The sequence below is a fragment of the Balaenoptera acutorostrata genome, chromosome 4 (assembly GCF_949987535.1).
Source record: "Balaenoptera acutorostrata chromosome 4, mBalAcu1.1, whole genome shotgun sequence".
Taxonomy (NCBI): domain Eukaryota; kingdom Metazoa; phylum Chordata; class Mammalia; order Artiodactyla; family Balaenopteridae; genus Balaenoptera; species Balaenoptera acutorostrata.
The window spans coordinates 66,869,698-66,894,898 of NC_080067.1; the positions used below are offsets into that span (position 1 = coordinate 66,869,698).

At 37.0% G+C, this 25,201-nt stretch overlaps 1 protein-coding gene across 3 annotated transcripts in view; it reads right to left on the reverse strand.

Moving 5' to 3' along the window:
• The window catches only part of MCF2L2 (MCF.2 cell line derived transforming sequence-like 2), a 249,321-nt gene that overhangs the window by 169,123 nt on the left and 54,997 nt on the right, over window positions 1-25,201 (reverse strand). For all 3 annotated transcript variants that reach the window (XR_009008109.1, XM_057545103.1, XM_007195354.2), the window contains exons 4-5: window positions 4,092-4,182; window positions 975-1,094 (exon numbers count right to left, since the gene is read on the reverse strand). Coding sequence is in view for 2 of the 3 variants with exons in the window: in XM_057545103.1 (XP_057401086.1) it covers window positions 975-1,094; window positions 4,092-4,182 (211 nt within the window). In the remaining variant the exon portion in view is untranslated. The remainder of the gene's footprint in view (window positions 1-974; window positions 1,095-4,091; window positions 4,183-25,201) is intronic.

The window sequence follows — 25,201 nt, forward strand, 5'->3', positions numbered from 1 at the left end:
CTGTGGCTTCTCCTTTGTCTTTGGATGTTGGGTATCTTTTTTGGTGAGTTCCAGTGTCTTCCTGTCGATGATTGTCCAGCTGCTAGTTGTGATTCTGGTGTTCTTGCAAGAGGGAGTGAGAACACGTCCTTCTACTCTGCCATCTTGGGTCCTTCTACTCTGCCATCTTGGTTCCTCCTCTCCCGTCCCTATTCTTTGTCTCTGTTTTTTCTTTTTTCTTTTGCCCTACCCAGGTACGTGGGGAGTTTCTTGCCTTTTGGGAGGTCTGACGTCTTCTGCCAGCATTCAGTAGGTGTTCTGTAGGAGTAGTTCCACATGTAGATGTATTTCTGATGTATTTGTGGCGAGAAAGGTGATCTCCACATCTTACTCTTCCGCCATCTTGAAGCTCCTCCAGAGGTAAAATTTTCAATCTTGTCATCTTAATTTGTTTTCCTTTTATATGTATCACAACGTTGGTTTTAATTTTTACTCACAGTTGCCTATATTTGTCACCCCCATATTTTAGATCCTGATTTTTCTTTACTCATACTATTACAGTTTCTCTTCCTTTTTCAATCTCTTTCTACAGTCTTGGACATCACCTTTTATATAACACCACTGGATTAATATAATTCCAGTACTCCTTTACCCAAGTCACTCCCCAACTCAAAAACCTTCACTGGATCCCCATTGCCTACTGAATTAAATCCAGAACCTTTATCCTTACACTTAAGACATATTCCATGTTTCTTACCTTTTCTTCCAAAAGATGATCCTATATGTACTTCCAACAAGAATGGGGCTTCCCCATGGACCTCACATAAAGAGTGTACTTCCTGCTTCCATGTCCTTACACGTGCCGTTCCCTCTGCCCAGAATGCCCTCCTCTCCCTCTCTGCCTGAGGAATCCTACCTTCCTTGGAAACAAGCTCACATGTCATCTTCTCCGCATGCCCTAAACAAATGCAGACAAGAAGAAAGGTCATGCTTACCGGCACTTTCATTTTAAATTCATCTCGATAGTACTTAATGCCAATGTCAGTGAATGTCCTCTGGATAAAGCAAGATGGACGAAGAATGAATATGAGCTGCAAGTTTCCTGGAAATGCTACCTGGAAGGATCATAAAAAGTGTCAGGGCAAATGTCACATCCATTGGTCTCCTCTTGCCCAAGATTACAGATGACAAAGTTAAAGTGGGCACCATGGATGCCAAGAATTAGAATATATTTCACAGGATTTCACAGCTGAAAGAGCTCTTACTGGTCACATAATCTAAACCCCTCCTTAAAAACAAAACCAAACCAAACAAAAAAATTTTCTGATTAAAAAAACAATTTATACTCTTTATAGAAAAGTTGAGAAATTAATAAAAGTATACATTAGAATAAGAAAAGCACCCATGATTTCATAACCATTCTTAATATTTCAATTTAATTATTTCTAGGCTATTTTCTCTGCTTAAATATCTAGCGTAGTTAAACTCAACCTGTAGAAATATTTTGCAACCTGCCTTTTAATTTAATATTATACCATGAGCTTTTATTCCTGTTATTAAAAATTCTTTGGAAATATTTTTATGGGTGTACAATTTATTTAACCAATCCCTTATTACTAGTGATTTAGGCTCCTCCATATTTTTACTATTATAAATAACACTAAAATGAAATCTTTATCCACATTTTAGAGCATAGCTTTCTAGAAAAATTACTGAGTGAAAGATTTAGTATTTTAAGGGTTCTTAATGCATCTTATTGCTAAATTGCTTTAGGAGCACTGTTCTCATCTTGAGGTAAGATTCTGAGAAATGAGATAACAAATTCATGTAACAACGTAGTGTCAAAATTGGGAATCCAATTCTCTCATCGCTCATGGCTTTCCATTCTTCCAGTGGTTCTCAAGAACAACCTGCTGCAGTGCTTGTTAAAAAATAATCTGGTCTTGGGACTTCCCTGGTGGCACAGAGTTAAGAATCCGCCTGCCAACGCAGGGGACACAGGTTTGAGCCCTGGTCCAGGAAGATCCCACATGCCGCGGAGCAACTAAGCCCATGAGCCACAACTAATGAGCCTGCGCTCTAGAGTCCGTGAGCCACAACTACTGAAGCCTGCGCACCTAGAGCCCATGTTCTGCAACAAGAGAAGACACCGCAATGAGAAGCCTGTGCACCACAACGAAGAGTAGCCCCCGCTCGCCACAACTAGAAAAAGCCCGCGTGTAGCAACAAAGACCCAATGCAGCCAAAAATAAATAAATAAATAAACTTATTTTAAAAATCATAATAATCTGGTCTTTACCCTGAAATATTCTGATTCATTAGGACTGGGATAGAGTCCAGATATCTGTATTTTTAACAAGCACCTGAAGAGATTCTGACTGGTAGTCAGGTTTTCAGATCCCTGCACTACAGGATCTTTTACATATAAAGGTGATCAATGTAATTCTTGGACATATTCGTCTCAAGTATTAGATGATTCAAGTATTGTCTATGAATCCTGGGAAACCAGAACTCTCTGGAGGCCAGAACTCTGGAATGGTCATGGGTACTGTCTAAATCCTCAGGGCATCAACCATCGTTGTAGTTATCCCTCAAATAAATACGGTAGGGAATTCCCTGGTAGCGCAGTGGTTAAGAATCTGCCTGCCATTGCAGGGGACATGGGTTTGAGCCCTGCTCCAGGAAGATCCCACATGCCACAGAGCAACTAAGCCCATGCGCCACAACTACTGAGCCCGTGTGCCACAACTACTGAAGCCCATGTGCCTAGAGCCCGTGCTCTGCAACAGGAGAAGCCACTGCAATGAGAAGCCTGCGCACCACAATGAAGAGTAGCCCCCACTCACTGCAACTAGAGAAAGCCCACACGCAGCTACGAAGACCCAGCACAGCCAAAAACAAATAAACTAATAAAATGAATTAAAAAAAAAAAAAAACTAAACCAAAGGGACGAAACAATCCATGCACAAAGAGAAGGGAGTCTTCCATTCCCTCATCTTTGAAATGCAAGTTCCTAAACAGAAGATCCTTGCGTTTTGTTATGTCTGGACAGGACAAATGAGCTGAGACACTATTTGTGTATCTGGATGAGGCTCCAAAGTGATCTGAGAGAGACTCTGTATGTGTCCATGTCCCTATGTGTGACTGCTTCTGTAAGTAGGCAAAACTGAGGCTTCAAACATGCCTCTTCCATCCCAGCCTCTACGTTACCATCCTACCATATCCCATCATCTTCAGCCAGTCCCAACTGCCCCAGGGAGGCATGCTTTGGTGGAAATGTTGGTGTGACTGGCCCTGAGGTACCTTTGCCTGCTCATGTGGCTGAGTTCCCTGGTCTGAGGTCCCTACGGAGAAAGGATGCATGTACTTGCTGGAAGGCAACAAATAGGGGTAAAAATCAGACTAATAAGATGGAAAAGGAAGCCTATCCAAGGTTCTGCAATTTAATGCCAAAAGCAAGCACCTATCGTATCACTTTGTTTGGCTTTGCCAGTGTCTTTCTAATTTGTGAAAAAATAATTTGAAAACTAAAATGAAGACTGCCTTAAGTTAGGTGATCCCCAAAGCAAACCCTAAGATGAGAATTTGGGTCTAAAGAGTTTCCTGAGGAGGTGATCCCGGGAAAAAGAGTTAGGGAATATGGGGGCGCTGGTGAGACAGTGATGGCTAGAGAGCCAGTGTATCAGTGAGGGGGGACTGCTGTGGGCAGAAAGGGCCGGGACCCTCCAAAATTCTGTGCGGAACGTACCACAGAACTGTCCCACTGAGGGGTGCAGAAGCTGGGGTATTTATCCACCAACGCCCGTAACTCAGTAGTTGCAGGTCACTGCTGGAGCATTAACTTCCCAGCATTCCCTACCTGCTCCTCTCCAGTGACCGGAGAGGTCAATAAGGTAAAGAGACTCAGGAAGCCTTTGACATGCTCAGGAATCATCTATAAGTGACCTTCAGGTGGCAGAGGGGATATGGACATGACACAACAGCCTCTGCTACAAAGACCTTCCCCAAATTTGGCATAAAATGACTTCCACTTCCCCATGACTTTGATGTGAAATAGTTGAATAGACAATTTAAATGACCTTTATAATAAGAGCACAAAAACAAATATTTACAGCTATTCGTGTCAAGGATGCTTTTACGGAGCTCCACTTGTCCCTTCGTCTGTCGATAACAATGACGAATCCGATGCTGGCAGCCTCCACACTGCAAAAAAGGGTGTGGTCAGTATCAGACACAGTGGAACACATGGGTTCTGTGGGGCTCTCTCAGCAGAACAATTCCACTGTCTCCGTGTCACTCCAGGCTCACTGTGTAAACACCCTGCACAGCAGGAGGGGATAACCGGGTCTGACTTCCCTGACAAAGGAACCAGCTTCCTCTCCTCATCTGAGCCTGGCAGCCTTCACAAAACAGAAATATTTCATGTCTCAAACCCTCTCAAGGGCTCTGTTTCTCACTGGCAAATGTATGAAACACCCAACGAGCACAAGGACTCACGTCAGTCGGGCACCACATGTCGCAGTGTAGGCAGAGGACCTCGAGGTTGAGCTCTGCCATCTTTCCACTCCCAAGACTGACATTCAAGGAGCTATCAACATCTTTCCCTAGGAGTCAGTCCCAGAGGTGTTCAGAAATAACACATGTCAACGGGGAAAACAACTCCCTTCCAGTGCCTGGTCACAAATGGCCAGAAAACCATAGGCACAAGAAGATATCAACTTCATTAAAAACCAAAAAAAAGCTGTTTGGTCCCCTCTGAAGTCCCCACAAAATTCTCACAATTTTTTTTAAAACTAAAGCCCTAAAAGGGAAAACATTTTTCTTCTCTCTCTTTGGGAGAAACTATGGGAAGAAAGAGCAAGGGCTTCGGAACCTGGTTCATATCCTACTGCTGCCACTTACTTGCACTGAGACTTGGGGTCATCACCTAACCTCTCTAACGCTGTTCCCTAATCTGTAAGATGAGAACAGTACCACCAGTAAGGAAGTGGTTAAGAGCACTAATTCTGAAGCCAGACTGCCTAGGTTTGAAACATGAATTTTTATATAAATATGAACTTATACATTGTGTATTTCTGGGGAAGGGAAGTTACTTAACCTCTATAGTTTCTTAGACTCCTCATTTGTAAAGTAAGAACAATAACAGTACCTAGCGAGTTGATGTGAGGATTAAATGAGTATGTACAGATGTATAAGATGCTCAGAATAATGCCTGACCCTTGATAACACTGTATAAGTACTACTATTATGATGATTTCTTATGTGCTTGTCATGAAGATTAAAAGAGATCAAGGTCACAAAAAGTAGCTGGCCTAGAGTAAACCTTCAGTAACTCTCTAATATTGGGTAAAAGGTGAACTTTACCCTAAAAAGTATATGTATGCAAATAAGGCAGAAGATCTAAGCAAATTCTGCAAGATAACATAAATAGCTGATCTGAAGTAAGCATTATTGGGCCAACCCATTATCACAGTTCCACACTGACCCAGGTTCTCTCACTGGAAACATTTTCCAGGCCAGGCCACAGTGCAAGGAAGGGTGGTCCTACTGGTTGGAAGAGGCAGGGATCAGAGATTAAAGATACAACTGTGGCTGGAATTTGAGGGGCATAGCTGTCAAGAGGGGAAGCCTCAGAGAGGAAACCCCAGAAGTTTTCATGGAAATTCCCCTTTAATGCTTAGCCAACTCCTGGGCCCTATGATTTTATGTGAGACTCCAGGAGTCTGGCAGAGAATAGCAACTGCACATGTCAGAACTGATGAGAAATTATGAAGCTTGCATAGTTCTGGGGAGAGACAATTGGTATTTGGGCCCAGCCAGAATAGGCAAACTTCGATGAACACCTTGGGCATTCAGGTGAAACTCTATAAAGGCCATACTCTAGGATAAATGAAACATCATAAGAGTTTCCACAGGATTAAGGCTACACTCCAGGAGTAAGGACAAAACAGGAATAAACTTGCCCTAAGAAAAACTAAAACCAGGCCTCAAAAAGATCAAGGTGAGTCACCAGTATTTTAACTGCCAGTGCATATATACATATAACCGAATTGCTTTGCTGTACACCAGAAACTAACACAACATTGTAAATCAACTATACTTCAATTAAAAGTTTTTTAAAGATGCATTATTTCAACAGAGAACTATAATCCATAATAAAGAATCAAATGAACCTTCTAGAATTATAAAACATCAATGTCTGAAATTAAGAACTCATTCAATTTGCTTAATAGCAGATTGAACACAGCAGAAGACAGGATAAGTGAAACAAGACAGATCAATCAAAAATATTCAAACTGAAACACAGGGGGAAAATAGAAAGAAAAGAATGTAAAGGAGATGTGGGACATGAACAGAAGTCCCAGAAGGAGAGGAGAGAGTGTATGTTATAGAAACAATACTTGAAAAAATAATGAAGAAAGTTCCATATCTGATTAAAGACATCATCTCACAGATTCAAGCTGCTCTTCCAATACCAAGCAGGATAAATGTAAAGAAAAGCTCACCTAGACATATCAGAGCCAAGTAGCTGAAAATTAAAGATAAGGAGAAAATTCTTAAAAGCAACCAGTGAAAAAAGACACATTACTTTCAGAGTAACATTAAAAATAATCACTGATTTTCAAACTATGGAAGCCACAATCCGATGATATATGTTCAGAGTATTTTTTATTTATTTATTTTTGGCTGTGTTGGGTCTTTGTTGCTGCATGCGGGCTTTCTCTAGTTGCAGAGAGCAGGGGCTACTCTTTGTTGCAGTGTGCGGGCTTTTCATCATGGTGGCTTCTCTTGTTTTGGAGCATAGGCTCTAGGCATGTGGGCTTCAGTAGCTGCAGCACACAGGCTCAGTAGTTGTGGCTCGCGGGCTCTGGAGCAGAGGCTCAGTAGTCGTGGCACACAGGCTTAGTTGCTCCATGGCACGTGGGATCTTCCCGGACTAGGGCTCAAACCTGTGTCCCCTGCATTGGCAGGTGGATTCTTAACCACTGCGCAACCAGGGAAGACCCTGTTTAGAGTACTGACCTAAAAGACTATTCATTTAGAATTCTATACCCACTGAAAATCTATTTTTAAAAATGAAGGTGAAATATGGACATTTCCAGACAACTAGACCTGAGAGAATTTATTGCCAGTAAACATATACTTCAAAAAATATTAAAGGATGTTCTCCAGGCTGAATGAAGTTGGAAGCATGAAGGTGTAAGAAAGAAACAGCCTGAAAAGAAGGTTTAGGAAGTCTTTCATTCCTATCCAAAAAACAAACAAACAAAAATACCTGGTTAAATTAAAAACTCATATTTGTCCTTAAAAACATAAGAGAACTTGAACACAAAGAAATTTAAATCAACAAATTCCAGAGAGAGTTAAGACCTTCTACAGTGAGCAAATACTGGAGGAGGCTTTCATAAGAAGTGGCAGTCACCTACTCTGGTAATAGGCAAATGAATGTTCCTAAAAGGAAATAATCCCACATGGTAAACTCAATCTCCAAGAAGGAATACAGGGCACTGTATACATTAAATATGTGGATAAATATTATCAACTATGCTTTTATTTCACTAAAAGACTACTGACTATTCAAAGCAAAAATAATAAAGTATTAAATATAATATATATGTAAAATGATATGTACTGTAACACTAGAGAAACCATTGCTCTTCTAAAAGAAGAGTTAAAATGGAATACTGAAAATATTTGAATGATTCAAAGGTAGGCAGGTGCTATAGACTGAACTGTGTCCCCCTCAAATTCATATGTTAAAGCTCTATCAATGTGACTGTAACTGGTGATAGGGCCTGCAAGGAAGTGATAAAGGTTAAATAAGGTCATAAGTGTGGAATCCTAATTCAACAGGGCTGGTGCCCTTACAAGAAGAGGAAGAGACACCAGAGCTCTCTCTGCCATGTGAGAACACTGTAAGAATACAGCTGTCAGCAGTCAGAAAGAGAGCCTTACCAGAAACGGAATCAGCTAAAACCTTGATCTTTGACTTCTAGCCTCCAGAAACATAAGAAAAGAAATTTCTGTTGGTTAAGCCAGCAGTCTATGGTATTTTGTTACGGCAGCCAGAGCAGACTAATATGGCAGGAAAGGAGGAGTAAAGGAACAAGTCACAGATGGTACAAATAGCAAGATGGTAAATTTAAACACAACCAATCTCAATAATCACATTAAGTGGAAATGGTCTATATGACTCCATTAAGAAGGTAAATAGTGTCAGGGTGAAAATACTGATTACAAGAGATAGTGATTACACTTTAAACGTAAAGACAGAGATACATTAAAAGAAAGAGGATGGTAAAAGATATGCCATGCAGTCACTGATCATAAGAAAGCCAGTGTGGCTATATTAATATTAGAAAAAGTAGGGTCAAAGACAGGGAGTATTGGCAGAGATAAATGATTCATAAAAATAAAGGAGTCAATAGATAGCTAGTGGGAAGCTGCAGTATAGCACAGGGAGATCAGCTCGGTGCTATGTGATGACCTAGTGGGGTGGGATGGGGAGGGTGGGAGGGAGGCTCATGAGGGAGGGAATATAGGTATACATATAGCTGATTCACTTTGTTGTACAGCACAAACTAACACAACATTGTAAAGCAATTATAATCCAATAAAGATATATATAAAAATAAATAAATAGTTTATTAGGAAGATATAACAATCCTAAATGTGTATGTATGAAGTAACATTGATTCAAAATACATTAATAAAAATGGATAGAACTAAAGGAAAAATAGTTAAATCCACAATCAAAGTTAATGATTTTAACACTTCTCTCCTAATAACTGATAGAACAAACAGCCAAAAAATCAGCAAGGATATAGACTTGACTTTGAAGAACTCAGCATCCATTCTTTTTAGAAGGACACGGGGCATTCATCAAATAGTCCATTATCCTAGGCCAGAAGCAAATTTCAACAAATTTTAAAGAACTGCACTCATACAGGTTGTATTTCTGATCACCATGGAATTAAATTGGAACTCTATTATTCTGTTTTATTTTTCATTTCCTTCCCCCCTCCCTCCCTCCATCCCTCCCTTTCTTCCTCCCTTCCTTCCTTCTTCCTTCCTTCTTCCTTCCTTCCTTCCTTCCTCTCTCTCTTTCTTTCTTTCCAATCCTTTTCTTTTCTTTGGGTTTAACTGCCATTGTATTTTTTTAACTTCTTAAGGTAGAAGATTGTATCATTGATTTTAAACCTTTCCTATCTTCCATTATAAGTATTTAAAGCTATAATTCTCTCCTAAACACTGCTTTTGTTACATCATGTAAATGTTGATATATTGTTTTCATTATTGTTCAGCTAAAAGTGTTTTCTAATTTCCTTTATGATTTCTTCTTTAGTTTATGGATTATTTAGAGGTGGTTGCTTGGCTTCCAAATATTTTTTTTTTCTAATCAACGATAATGAAAGTCAGAATAGTGGTTTCCTTGGGGGAGGGAAGGGGTAGAAGTGCAGATATTGATAGAAAAGAAGCAGGAGGAAACCCTTACAGAAATATTCTATACCCTCGTCTGGGTGGCTGTTACATGATGTATAGACAGGTAAATATTCATCAAGCTATACAGTTGAGATGTGTATACTTTATGTAAATTATAACTCAGCTTAAAAACCCAAGGAATTAAATAAATTCAAGTTGTGAAAAAGGAAAAATATTATACAACTTAAAAACAACGATCCATACTTATCGAGTGCACAATAGGTATCAGGCACTGATCAAAGGGCGTACAACAATGACCAAAACAGTTCTGTAGTACAGCAAAAACAAACCAACATTAATAACAACAATAAGTTTAGACAATAATAGCTACTTTAATCTTCAGCTCCTATCATTTATCAGGCATCTTTGTTTTTTATCTTAATGTCATGAAATAGATATTGTTGTCTCCATTTTACAGATGAGGAAACAAAGACTGATAGAAATAAAATAACTTGCCTGATATCACACTAGCAAAACTGGATTTCAAACTCAGAGCGCTCTGATATCAATGCTTACACCCTTAACCCCACCCATGGCTCCCCTTCAATTTTTTTCTCACAACAGATGTGATTGTATCTTGTGGCAGTTTTATTTTGTATATTTTGCTGTTACTAGTGTTTTCTCTTTCTTTTCTTTTTTCTTTAAAACAAATAATTATTCAATTCAATGTTCTAAGAGAGCATCTAGGGCTCTTCAGCAAGATGGAGCTGGGAGAGGCTCAGCAATATAATACAGTATGTAAACACAGGATGTTCTTTGATCTATGAAATAAACAGCTGCCAGCATAGGCGGCTTCCCCAGCCAAACCAAGGGCAAACGTCCCTCACAACAAGGCTCTTCTCAGTTCCCTGCAGACCAAGGCCCAAGACCAGAGCATCTGGGTAAACAGGGTGGGATCTGCTGGGAATATACCTGTGTACATAAAGGACTGTGTCTCCTGCCACAATTGTGTACAGGCCACAGTTGTGTACGGCCATAATTCAGAAAAAAGAGTTAATGAATCATGACAATGATTTTGAATATAGTCCCTCCCATAAGGAATACATTCTAGAAAACATGCAGTAATATCAACTACTGAGGGGTTTATTTTTCCACCCTATCTGGTTCAACAAAAGGGTCAAAACCTCAACTAAACCAAATGCACAGGAAATCGGGTTTCTAGACAACACATTTCTTTAGGGAACATTTGGCTGTTTTAATCCCTATTGTCCTTTTTAACACTAAGGTCCTGTGATAGATTAGCTGCATGAATACTATTTAATATAATCCTCACAACCAGGTTGGTGATAATATTTCCACTTTATAAATGAGGAAAATCACCCTCAAAGGTGATTAAAACATAATAATAACTTGTCCGAAGTCACATGCTATGTGCGGAGATAAGATTCAAATCTTCTGACTCCAAGAGCAATGCTCAAGCCACAAAACCCACACTCTCTTAGTGTGGAAAATCTTTTCACACTATATTCCTTCATTTCCAGTCTTAGTAACTCCTCTGTAACAAATATAATTGAATTTTTGATGAGTCAAAATTTGAATATGACTAAGTATAAATATATGAGTGTAAGAGATTGAGGTAAATGTGTTCTGACCCCCAAACACCAGAGCAGTTTTGTGGTTGATATGGTACATGTTTTCTTAATTAAGCTCTAATATTAATATATTTTCTATGATTTGCCTTTTTCAGTAAGCTAGGTATAGAAAATATTTAATTAACTGAAATTTTACTTCATTGCCATGAGACTGAGTCAAATGTAGGGCGACCAACCATCCTGGTTTGTCCAGAATACCCTCCCCAATGTGGGTGGGCATCATCCAACCCACGGAGGGCCTGAATAGAACAAAAATTTGAAGGAAGAGGGGATTCATGCTCTCTCTCGGTCTGAGTGTTGAGCTGGGACATTGATCTTCTGCCCTCAGTGCTTCTGACTCTCAGGCCTTCAGATGCGGACTGAAATCTACAAAATTGGCTCTTTGGCTTTTAGGCCTTCAAACTACACCACTGGCCTTCCTGGGTCTCCAGTCTGCAGAGGGCAGATTGTGAGACTTCTCAGCCTCCATAATTGGATAAGCCAATGCATTATAATAAATCTATACCTATATCTATATCTACATCTATATCTATATATCAGGGTTCTCTAGAGAAACAGAACCAATAAGATATATATTGATATATATCAAAAAGAGATTTATTATAAGAATTGGCTCATGCAGTTATAGAGACCAAAAAGTCCCATGATCTGCCATCTGCAAGCTAACGAACCAGAAATGCTAGTGGTATAACTCAATCCAAGTTCAAGGCCAGAGAACGGAGGAGCTGATGATGTAAAGCCTGATCTGAGTCTGAAAGCCCAAAAACCAGGAGCACTGATATCCAGGGGCAAGAAAAGATGGATGTCCAAGCTCAAGTACAGAGAGAATTCACCCTTACTCTGCCTTTTTATTCTATTCAGGCACTCAATGGATTGAACGATGCCCACTCACACTGGGGAGGGCAATCTGCTTTACTCAGTTCATGAATTCAAATGTTAATCTCTTCCAGAAATATCTTCATAGACACATCCAAAAATAATGTTTTACCAGCTAAATGGGCATCCCTTAGCCCAGTCAGGTTGACTCATAAAATTAACCATAATATATATACATATATCTTATTGGTTCTGTTTCTCTGGAGAACTCTGATTAATACATAGGGAGAGTCAAGAAAAGAGAGGATGGGGCTTCCCCAGTGGCGCAGTGGTTGAGAATCTGCCTGCTAATGCAGGGGACACAGGTTCGAGCTCTGGTCTGGGAAGATCCCACATGCTGCGGAGCAACTAGGCCCGTGAGCCACAACTACTGAGCCTGCGCGTCTGGAGCCTGTGCTCCGCAACAAGAGAGGCCGCGATAGTGAGAGGCCCGTGCACCGCGATTAAGAGTGGCCCCCGCTTGCCACAACTAGAGAAAGCCCTCGCACAGAAACGAAGACCCAACACAGCCAAAAATAAATAATAAAAAAATAAATAAATAAAATAAAAAATGTACTGTGTGAATACAATTGTTTAAAAAAAAAAAAAAGAAAAGAAAAGAAAAGAGGGGATGGAGATAAAACCATTCCCAGAAAAGAAAAGTTCACCCTAAGTGCAAAGATACTGAAAAGAGTCCTCGTACCTCAGGGTACTGACTAGAGAAAGACTCAAAGAGGCAGTGTTGGAAAGACAAGCCTAATGGGAGAGAAAAGGAGAGGTGGTAACTGTGTGGTAAACACAAAAAGAAGCAAGAGGTAAAATTTAGCATCCTACAAGACAAAAAAAAAAATCAAGGATACACACCCTTCCCCTTAACTTCCAAAAAAAGTTTTTTAAGTCCACCAATAAAAGAAGCTATATTTAGCTATACTAACAAAAGATGGTGTTCTTGAACTAGGAATCTTATAAACCACCCCAAACCACCAAACCTGTTTATTAATTGCAAAGATGCAAGCAGTATTCATCTATATAAGTCTACTATAAAGGGGAAAAAAAGAGAATAAGAATCAAAACTTTTTAACTTCAAGAGAATGAGGAGACAAGCCACAAATTTTTTTTAAAGAAAATATTTACAAAAAACATATTGGATAAAGAACCATTATCCAAAATACAAAGAACTTTTAAAATTTAACAATAAGAAAACAAACCACCCAGTTAAAAACTGGGCAAAAACCCAAAACAGATACCTCACAAAAGAATATATACAGGTGGAAAATAAGCATATGAAAAGATGTTTAACAACATATGTCATTAGGAAATTGTAAGTGAAAACTACAATGATAGTCCATTATACATCTATTAGAATGACCAAAATCCTAAGTACTGACAATACCAAATTTTGGCAAGGATGTGGAGGAACAGGAACTCTCATTTATTGCTGGTGGGTATTCAAAGTGGTACAGTCACTTTGAAATACAGTCTGGCAGTTTCCTACAAAACTAAACATACTCACACCATGTAATCCAACAAGTGTACTCCTTGGGATTTACCTAAATAAGTTGAAAACTTATGTCCACACAAAACCTCACATATGGATGTTTACTGCAGCTTTATTCATAATTGTCAAAACTTGGAAGCAACCAAGATATCTTTCAGTAGGTGAATGCATCAACTGTAGTACAGCCAGACAATGAAACATTATTCAGTAATAAAAAGAAATGAGTTGTCAAGTCATGAAAAGACATGGAAGAAACTTAAATGCATATTACTAAGTGAAAGAAGTCAGTCTTAAAAGGCTATATACTGTATGATTACAACTACATAACATTGTGCACACTGCAAAGCTATGGAGACAGTAAAAATCAGTGGTTGCTAGGGGTTGGGGGGTGGGAGCATGGGACGGATGAATAGGTGGAGCACGGAGGATTTTTAGGGCAGTGAAACTATTCTGTATGACACTATAATGGTGGATACATGTCAACATACATTTGTCCAAACCCAAAGTATGTACAACACCAAGACTGAACCCTAATATACATTATGGACTCTGGGGGTTAATGATGTGTCAATGTAGGTTCATCAGTGGTAACAAATGTACCACTCTGGTGCTGGATGTTAATGGGGAGGTTGGGTGTGTGGGGGGGGGCAGGGAGTATATGGGAAATATCTGTAAGTTCCACTCAATTTTGCTGTAAACTTAAAAATAGTCTATTAAAAAACTTTTTAGGTAATGAAAATTCCTGCAAAAAATTAGTCATTAAGCAGACAAAAAGCTGCAACAGCTCTCCAAACTGAATTACATGTCTATAAACAATCACGTAGGGGATGGGGCACAGGTGACACTTTAAATAAGAAACTCAGAAACCAAGAACAGAAATAGGACTTTTCTAATATGTAAAGAAAAGAAGAAATAAAGTCAGAAAATTTTTCTGATTGAAGTCAGAAAAATAAAAGGAGAAGCAAAATCATATGAGAAATGGAGTCTAAATAACAAGATACCAAGGAATAACATATGTGAACAAAAGTTTAATAAGGGACAGTAAATAGCATAAAGAAAACAAACAAGTGAATGAAAATGAAAAAAAAAGGAAACAATAAAAAAGGTCAGAAAGAAAGTGGTGGAAACAGAAGCCAGACTGAAAAAGAACCAACATATTCATAACTGGAGTCCATAAAGACTAAAAGTAAAACAAAGGAACAGAAATAATACTTACAAGTATAATCCAAGAAAACTTTCCAAAAACAATAAATGATCTGATTCTACATAAACCTGAAAAGGACTAGCAGGCACCTGGGAAAACTGACCTGAAACAATCAACTCTGAGACATATCCTAGTAAAACTGTTAGGCTTTAATGATAAAATAAAAATTCTAAGCACCTCTAGGAAAAAGATCAAATAATTTACCAGGAGAAGAGAAACAGACAGGCACCATACTTTTCTAAAGTAGTATACAAATCATGGAGAGAATGGAACAACATTCTACAACAACTCATGAACAAAATGTGTGAACCAAGAATTTTTTATCCCGACAAGCTGGCTTTCAAGTATTAAGGCAATAGAAAAACAGTTATAAACATGTAAAAAAAAAACTCAGGGAATTCTGTACCTATAAGCCCCTTTTGAAGAATCTAGTAAGATTGTCCTTCATCCAATTAAGAGATAACTTGGGGAAACTGCAGCAAAGGGATTAATTTAACATTTAATGGTAAGTCTAATACTAACCATGGTAGGAGAATAAGATATAGAAATAATCCAAGTTAAAAGATAGAAGGGAAAAGGAGAAGGGGAGAGAAAAGAATAAGTTCATTGATTGTTGTATAAGCAACAGGTGGGAATCAATGGATATTACTGAAAACTAAAAAACCAGATAGTAAATTGTTATATTTTAGAAAAGGGACTAAGGGCATTAAAAAGGCATAAATACAAGGACAAAAATCACAAATCTTTCTAAATATCAAAAGAAGTTTAAAAATTAAAAAGCAAAGAAAACATATCATGTAGAGAAATACAGTAAATATAACATAATACATCTAGTAGTTGTAACATGAAATATATGTTGCTATTTTATGGGGGTGGGACGAATTGGAAGATTGGGATTGACAAATATACACTACTATGTATAGAATAGATAACTAATGAAAACATACTGTTTAGCACAGGTAACCCTACTCAATGATCTGTGGTGACCTAAATGGGAAGGAAATCTAAAAAAGAGTGGATATATGTATACGTGTAACTGATTCACTTTGCTGTAGAACAGAAACTAACACAACATTGTAAAGGAATTATACTCCAATAAAAATTAATTAAAAAAAGAAAAAAATAATGACAAAATTGAGATCAAATATATCAGTCATATCAATAAATATGAACAGACAATGCACTTAATATAAGAAAAAGATTTTCAATTTGACTAACGAAGTAAAAACCGACTATATACTGTATCCAAGAAAAAGATCTAGAACAAAGTAATTCAGAAAGCCTAAAAATAAAGCAACTGGCAAAAGTGTACTAGGCAAATGGAAACAATAGCAAGGGATTTCAGTCTTGGTATCAAAGTAGAATTTAAGCCATAAAGCATTAAACATCACAAGAAACACTTTTTAATGCTTAAAGTCACAATTCACAATGAAGATATAACAGTCATAAATATCTATGCTCCAAATACCCTAATAACCAGTTTTTTAAAGCAGAAACTACAGGAGATACAAGGAAACAGACAGAAATACATTTTACATAGGAGATTTTAATACACCACTTTCAGTACAAGACAGAATAGACAACATGTCAATAAGGTTATAGAATACCTAAAAACATAATCAAAAAGGAAGAGCTAATTGATATGTATTGGACTTTACCTCCTGATAATACAGGATTCATCTTCTTTTCAAGCACACATGGAACATCCACAAAAATTGGTTATGATAAAGGGCTACAACAAAAACACCTGAAATTTTAAAAACCTTCTATTAAACAACTCTTCAGCCAGGGGGAAATATAAAATATAATTAGAGAGTTGCTAAAATACAGTGATAACGAAAATATTGGGGTTTGGCCAAAAAGTTCATTCGGGTTTTTCTGTGTGATCTTGCAGCAAAACCCAAACGAACTTTTTGGCCAATGCAAAACTACATATCAGAATTTATGGGCTACATTCAAAGCAGTGATCAAGAAAATTCATAACACTCAAAAAAAGAGAAAAAATTTCCAACTCAAAAAATGAGAAATGGGGCTTCCCTGGTGGCACAGTGGTTGAGAATCTGCCTGACAATGCAGGGGACACGGGTTCGAGCCCTGGTCTGGGAAGATCCCACATGCCGCGGAGCAACTAGGCCCGTGAGCCACAATACTGAGCCTGCACATCTGGAGCCTGTGCTCCGCAACAAGAGAGGCCGCGATAATGAGAGGCCCGCGCACTGCGATGAAGAGTGGCCCCCAGTTGCCGCAACTAGAGAAAGCCCTCGCACAGAAACGAAGACCCAACACAGCCATAAATAAATAAATAAATAAATAAATCCAAAAAGTTTTTTAAAAAAATGAGAAAAAAGAAACCAACCCAAAAGAAAGCACAACGAAGAAGATATTAAAGATAAAGACAGAGTAAATAAGGTAGAAAAGAGAAAAGCCAATAGATCTAATCAAAAAATCAGAATCCCATTTTTAATTTTTTATTTATTTATTTATTTTTATATCTAATAGGATTTTTATTGTAGAAGACATTGCTAACAGCCTACCCAATCACCATCGCCATTTCTCCATCCTTTTCAGAATCCCATTTTTTAAAATAGATCTTTATTGGAGTATGATTGCTTCACAATACTGCGTTAATCTCTGTCGTACAACAAAAGGAATCAGCCACATGCACACATACATCCCCACATCCCCTCCCCGCCTAGCCTCCCTCCCACTCTCCCCATCTCACCTCTCTAGGTCATCGCAAAGCACTAAGCTGATCTCCCTGTGCTATGTTGCTGCTTCCCACTAGCTAACTATTTTACATTCGGTAGTGTATATATGTCGCTGCTACTCTCACTTCGTCCCAGCCTCCCCCTCCCCCATCCCCCAGGTCCTCAAGTCCATTCTCTATGTCTACCTCTTTATTCCTGCCCTGCAACTAGGTTCATCAGTACCATTTTTTTTTTTAGATGCCATATATATGCTTTAGTATACAGTATTTGTTTTTCTCTTTCTGACTTACTTCACTCTGTATGACAGACTCTAGGTCCATCCACCTCACTACAAATAACTCAATTTCCTTTCTTTTTATGGCTGAGTAATATTCCATGGTATATATGTGCCACATCTTCTTTATCCATTCATCTGTCGATGGACATTTAAGTTGGTTCCATGTCCTGGGTATTGTAAATAGTGCTGCAATGAATATTGCGGTACATGTCTCTTTTTGAATTATGGTTTTCTCAGGGTATATGCCGAGTAGTGGAATTGCTGGGTCATATGGTAGTTCTATTTTTAGTTTTTTAAGGAACCGCCATACTGTTCTCCATAGTGGCTGTATCAATTTACATTCCCACCAACAGTGCAGGAGGGTTCCTTTTTCACCACACCCTTTCCAGCATTTATTGTTTCTAGATTTTTTGATAATGGCCATTCTGACTGTTGTGAGGTGATATACCTCACTGTAGTTTTGATTTGCATTTCTCTAATAATTAGTGATGTTGAGCATCTTTTTATGTGCCTCTTGGCCATCTGTATGTCTTCTTTGGTGAAATGTCTATTTAGGTCTTCCACCCATTTTTTAATTGAATTGTTTGTTTTTTGATATTGAGCTCCATGAGCTGTTTGTATATTTTGGAGATAACCCTTTGTCTGTTGTTTCATTTGCAAATATTTTCTCCCATTCTGAGGGTTGTCTTTTGTCTTGTTTATGGTTTCCTTTGCTGTGCAAAAGCTTTGAAGTTTAATTAGATCCCATTTGTTTATTTTTGTTTTTATTTCCATTACTCTAGGAGGTGGGTCAAAAAAGATCTTGCTGTGGTTTATGTCAAAGAGTGTTTTTCCTATGTTTTCAGAATCCCATTTTTTAAATTAACAAAATAAATAAGCCACTAGCTCACTTAATCAAGGGGGGGAAAAAAGGACAAAGCACAGATAAACAAACTAAGAAATAGCAAAGGGAAAATAACCACTGAAACACAAGAAAATTTGTTTTAGGAAAATTACTTTGCATACCTCTATGCAAATAAACTTAAAAACCAAGACAAAAATAGGTAATTTCCTAGGAAAATACAGTTTACCACAATTGATCTCATTAGAAATGTAAAGCTTAAACAGACCAATGTCCATAGAGGAAATAAAGTTATCAAGGCCCAGATTCACAGGAGAATTTCACAGGGGAATTCAAATCATCAATGACTGTATAAAGCCCCAATGCCACAAAAATAGCTTCCAAGCCTAAAAACTGAAAGAAAACTTCAAAATGCTATTTATGAAGCAAGTATGACAGCGATACCTAAACCTAATTCAGTACCAAACAAAATTACCAGTTAATGGATATGATGGTAGAGCTATCCCATTGACAATAGCAACAAACATAAAATATTTAGGAATAAACTTAACAATAAATATACAAAACTATGTCAGGAAAATTTTAAACACTCCTAAAAGACACAAAAGTAGATTTTAACAAATGGAAAGACTTTTCTTGTTCTTGATAGCATGATTTTAACATCATAAATATGTCACTTTTTCCTGAGTAAATTTATAAATTTAACAGTCTCAATGAAAAGACCAACAAGTTTTTTTTCTTTTTTTTTTTTTTAAATGGAGATAGACATAGAAAGAAAACAAGAAAGAATAGTAGGAAAACATGAAAAAAGTAAGTAAAGCTTAAGGACCTGGGAGGGGAGGGGGAATTAGTCCTAGAAGATAATAAACATATTTAACTCCTCATAATTAAAATAGAATATTACTCACTTATGAATAGGCAGACCAATTAGCTCTCAAATTACTGAAGTGAAGATGAGCTTTTAAAATTAATGGTGTTAGGATAACTGAATAGCCATTTGGGAAAAGATAAACTTAGATCTACACTTCATACCACACACAGAAATAAACAGCAACTGTATCAGGGCTAACTGTAAAAAGTGAAATCATACTGTATTACAAGAAAGCTTGGGTGAATTCCTCTATAACCCAGGTACACGAAAGTTTTCTGACAATGACTCAAAATCCAGATGCAATAAAAGAAACACTGATACATTTGATGACATAAAAATTTCACATGGCAAAAAATATCCTAAGCAGAGTTAAAGGACAAATGAAAAACTGAGAGAAAATATATAGAACATACATCACAGATAAAGGGCTAATATCCTTAATCCCTAAAGAATTCTTAAAAGTGACAGGAAAATAAAGATAGAAAACTCAATGGGAAAAAAGAGCAAAGACATGAACAGACAATTTATATATATATATGTATTGTATATGATATATACAGTATATACATATATTAAAATGTAAAGTGAAGAGATGAAAAATACAAAAGGAAGTTAAAGACACAGAAGAGAGATTCAGAAGATGCAATGTCCCTCTAATTTGAGTTCCAGAAGCAGAAAACAGAGTTGTAGGAAAGAAATAAGCAAAGAAATGACAGAAAAAAAAATTCTAAGCCTAAGAGAGACTTGAATCTTCTGTTCAGAGGCCCAGCAGAATGAAAGAAAAAGTTTGAAATTTCAAACCTGCAAAACGTAAAGAAAAAACCCCAAAAGCTTCCTATGGGGAGAAAGAAGCAGCTTACCTATGAAGACTCAGATCCTTGTTACAAGGATCAACCTTTTATCAGTAACACTGAATGCTAGAAATCAATGGATGAATGTTATTTTACATAAAAAATTCCATACTCAGACAGACTGTCAGTCAAGTGTGAGGTCAAAGTGAGCCATTTTCTGACATTCAAGATCTTGTAAGATTCACTTACCATACACCTTTTCTAAAAAAGAAATAATTTGAAAGTTTTTTTAATGAAAATGAAATCCCAAAAAGAAAGAATGACCTTCCCAGAGACAGAATAAAAAGCAATCCCAGGTTGACAGCCTGTAGATTTACACAGCAACCACCTTGAATTATAAGAGTAGCTCAGAGAGGCTCAAAAGAATTTGTCTAATGTATGCATTAGACAAATTCTATGATAAAGAATCCATACGATATAAATAATGCAATAGATATATGCCATTCTATAAACAAGAGAAAAAAAAGAAAGGCAATTAGAAATGCTAGGGGAAAAGGTATATAAAAAGTCATTGTCCGAGTCTGAAATGAATTAAATTGCGGCATGATTTTGAGCAACCCATGGAGTATGAGAAAACAGAACCTATTTTACCTTAACATTTACAGCATTCTCCTTTGAGTGACACAGGTTTAGTGACTTAGGATTACATCTCTCACTCTAGACGACCAATTATATTACATATATAAATGCATTCTACTGATTTCTATTATTTAGGATCAACCTATAATCAAAGAAAAAAACATTTATAGTAAGATGTAAAATGCATTATAAACCTTAGTAATGGAAAGAAATTGGAATATAGGTAGAAGAACTTGAAGGATGAGAGTAGAGAAAGATGTAAACGCACAGTAGTAAATCAACAAGTACAACTGGCCCTCCATATATGCAGGTTCCACATCTGTGGATACAGAGGGACGACTGTACTGTGCCATTCTGTATAAGGGATTTGAGCACAGGCAAATTTTGGTATCCTCAAGGGTCTTGGAACCAATCCCCTGTTTATACCAAGGGATGACCATATTGTCTACTATTTATTTTATTTTATTATTTATACTATTTACTTATTTACTAATTATTACATGACTTTTTACTATTGATTACTTACTATTTAAAGGAAGCCTGAAAATGATAGGGAAGGAGGATTCAGAGTTAGTCCACAATATTAAACATTAAAGGACTCTAGGCATTCGCACAAATAACTTTCTGAATGAATAATCTTTACAACTTAAGTGGGACGATAAACATTGCATTAAATTTTTTTAAATTAATTTATTTTATTTTATTTATTTTTTATTTTTGGCTGCATTGGGTCTTCGTTGCTGCATATGGGCTTTTCTCTGGTTGCGGAGAGCAAGGGCCACTCTTCGTTGTGGTGCACAGGCTTCTCATTGCAGTGGCTTCTCTTGTTGTGGAGCATGGGTTCTAGGCGTGTGGGTTTCAGTAGTTGTGGCACACGGGCTCAGTAGTTGTGGCTCATGGGCTCTAGAGCACAGGCTCAGTAGTTGTGGCGCACGGGTTTAGTTGCTCCACAGCATGTGGGATCTTCCTGGACCAGGGCTCAAATCCATGTCCCCTGCATTGGCAGGCAGATTCTTAACCACTGTGCCACCAGGGAAGCCCAACTGCATTAAATTTAGTAATAATGTGCACCAAGTATTATCAGTCAGAATATTCTAGCTTAAAAGTCATCATACTTTTTCTGTAAAGAACCAGAGTAAATATTTTAGGCTTTGCAGGCCATATGGTCTCTGCCTCAATTACTGAACTCTGCTGTGATAGCTCAACAGCAGAGCTACAACATTGAATCACTTTGCTGTACACCAGGAACTAACACAACATTGTAAATCAAGTATACTTAGATATAAAAAATAAAATAAAAATCTTTTCTCCACATCCTCACCAACACTTGTTATTTTTTTGTATTTTTGTTAATAGCCATTCTGACAGGTGTGAGGTGATATCTCATTGTGGTTTTGATTTGCATTGCTCTGATGAGTAGTGATGTTGAGCATCTTTTCATGTGCCTGTTGGCCATCTGCTTATCTTCCCTGGAAAAATATCTATTCAGATCCTCTGCCCATTTTTTAACTAGGTTGTTTGTTTTTTGATGTTGAATTATATGAATTTTTTGTATATTCTGGAGAATATCAGATATATCTGTTATATCATTATATCATTATCATTATATATATCATATATATATCATATATATATATCATATATCATTTGCAAATATCTTCTTCCATTCAGTAGGTGGCCTTTTTGTTTTATTGATAGGTTCCTTTGCTGTGCAAAAGCTTTTTAGTTTGATGTAGTCCCAGTTGTTTATTTTTGCTTTTGTTTTCCTTGTCTATGGAGACATATCCAAAAAAAACTACAAAGACTATGTCAAAGAGCATACAGTCTATGTTTTCTTCTAGGAGATTTATGGTTTCAGGTCTTACATTTAAGTCTTTAATCCATTTTGAATTTATTTTGTGCATGTGTGTGAGAGAGTAGTCTAGCTTGATTCTTTTGCATATAGCTATCCAGTTTTCCTAACACCACTTGTTCAAGAAGCTGTCTTTTCTCCATTGTATATTCTTGTCTGTTTGTCATAAATAAATTGCCCATATGACTGTGGATTCATTTCTGGGCTCTCTGTTCTGTTCCACTGATGTATGTATCTGTTTTTGTGCCAGTGCCATACTGTTTTGATTACTGTAGCTTTGCAGTATAGTGTGAAATCAGGGATTGTGAGCCCTCCAGCTTTGTTCTTCTTTCTTAAGATTGTTTTGGCTATTCGGGATCTGTTGTGTTTCCATACCAATTTTAGAATTATTTGGTCTAAACAAAATTGATGAACCTTTAGCCAGACTCATCAAGAAAAAAAGAGATAGTCTAAATTAATAAAATCAGAAATGAAAAAGAAGTTACAACAGATACCACAGAAATACAAATTATCATAAGAGATTACCATAAACAATTATATGCCAATAAAATGGACAACCTAGAAGAAATGGACAAATTCCTAGAACTGTACAGTCTTCCAAGACTGAACAATGAAGAATAGAAAGTATGAACAGACGAATTACCAGTAAAAAAACTGAATCAATCATAAGAAAAACTCCCAAAACAACAAAGTCCAGGACCAGATCATTTCAGGTGAATTCTACCAAACATTTAAAGAAGAGTTAACACCTATCCTTCTCAAACCATTCCAAAAAATTGCAGAGGAAGGAATACTTCCTAACTCATTCTATGAGGCCAGTATCACCCTGATACCAAAACCAGACAGAGATATCACCAAAAAAGAAAACTACAGGCTAATATCACTGATGAACATAGACCCAAAAATCATCAACAAAAAATTAGCAAACCAAATTCAACAACACATTAAAAGGATCATACACCATGGTCAAGTGGGATTTACCCCATGGATGCAAGGATGATTCAATATCCAGAAGTCAATCAATGTGATACGCCACATTAACAAATTAAAGAAGGAAAATCATATGATCATCTCAATAGATGCAGAAAAAGCTTTTGACAAAATTCAACATCCATTTATGATAAAAAAAAAACTCTCAACAAAGTGGGTATAGAGGGAACACACTTCAACATAATAAAGCCCACAGCTAACTAAAAATAGAGTTACCATATGATCCTGTAATCCCACTCCTGGGCATATATCCAGACAAAACTCTAATTCAAAAAGATACATGCACCCCAATGTTCATTACAGCACTGTTTACAATAGCCAAGACATGGAACCAACCTAAATTTCTATCAACAGATGAATGAATAAAGAAGATGTGGTATATATATACAATGGAATATTACTCAGCCATGAAAAAGAATGAAATAATGCCATTTGCAGCTACATGGATGGACCTAGAGATTATCATACTAAGTGATGTAAGTCAGACAGAGAAAGACAAATATCATATGATATCACTTATATGTGGAATCTAAAATAATGATACAAATGAACTCATTTACAAAACAGGAATAGACCCACAGACATAGAAAACAAACTTATGGTTACCAAAGGGGAAAGGGGGGGGGGGAGGGATAAATTAGGAGTTTGGGATTAACATGTACACACTACTATATATAAAATAGATAACCAACAAGAGCTTACTGTATAGCACAGAGAACTATACTCAATATTTTGTAATAACCTATGAGGGAAAAGAATCTGAAAAAGAATAGATACATGTATGTATAACTGAATCACTTTGCTGTACACCTGAAACTAACACAACATTGTAAATCAACTACACTTAATTTAAAAAATAAATATAAAAAAATAAATAAAGCCAGAGCTAACATCATACTAATGGTAAAAAGCTGAAAGCATTTCCTTCTAAGATCAGGAACAAGATAAGGATGCCCACTCTTGCCATTTTTATTCAACATAATTTTGGAAGTCCTAGCCCCAGCAATCAAACAAGAAAAAAAAAATTAAAGGAATCAAAATTGGAAAGGAAAAAGTAAAACTCTCACTGTTTGCAGATGACATGATACTATACACAGAAAATCTAAAGATGCCACCAGAAAACTACTAGCGTTCATCAATGAATTCAGTAAAGTTGCAGGATACGAAATTAGTATACAGAAATCTGTCTCATTTCTATACACTAACACAAACTGTCAGAAATAGAAATTAAGATAACAACCTCATTTACAATTGCATCCAAAAGAATAAAATACCTAGGAATAAATCTAACTAAGGAGGTAAAAGGCCTGTACTCAGAAAACTATTGATATGACACTGATGAAAGAAATTGAAGATGACACAAACAAATGGAAATATATACCATGTTCATGGATTAGAAGAATTAGTATTGTTAAAATGACCATACTACCCAAGGCAATCTACAGATTCAGTACAATCCCTATCAAAATACCAATGGCATTTTCCACAGAACTAGAGCAATTATCTTGTTTGTAATTGATAATACCACTGAGTAAGAACAAATTCCAGATATTTACAATCATTAGCACTGTTAAATTCAAGCAAGAGGCTGTGTTTTGAATGTCTAAAGAAACCTGAATTA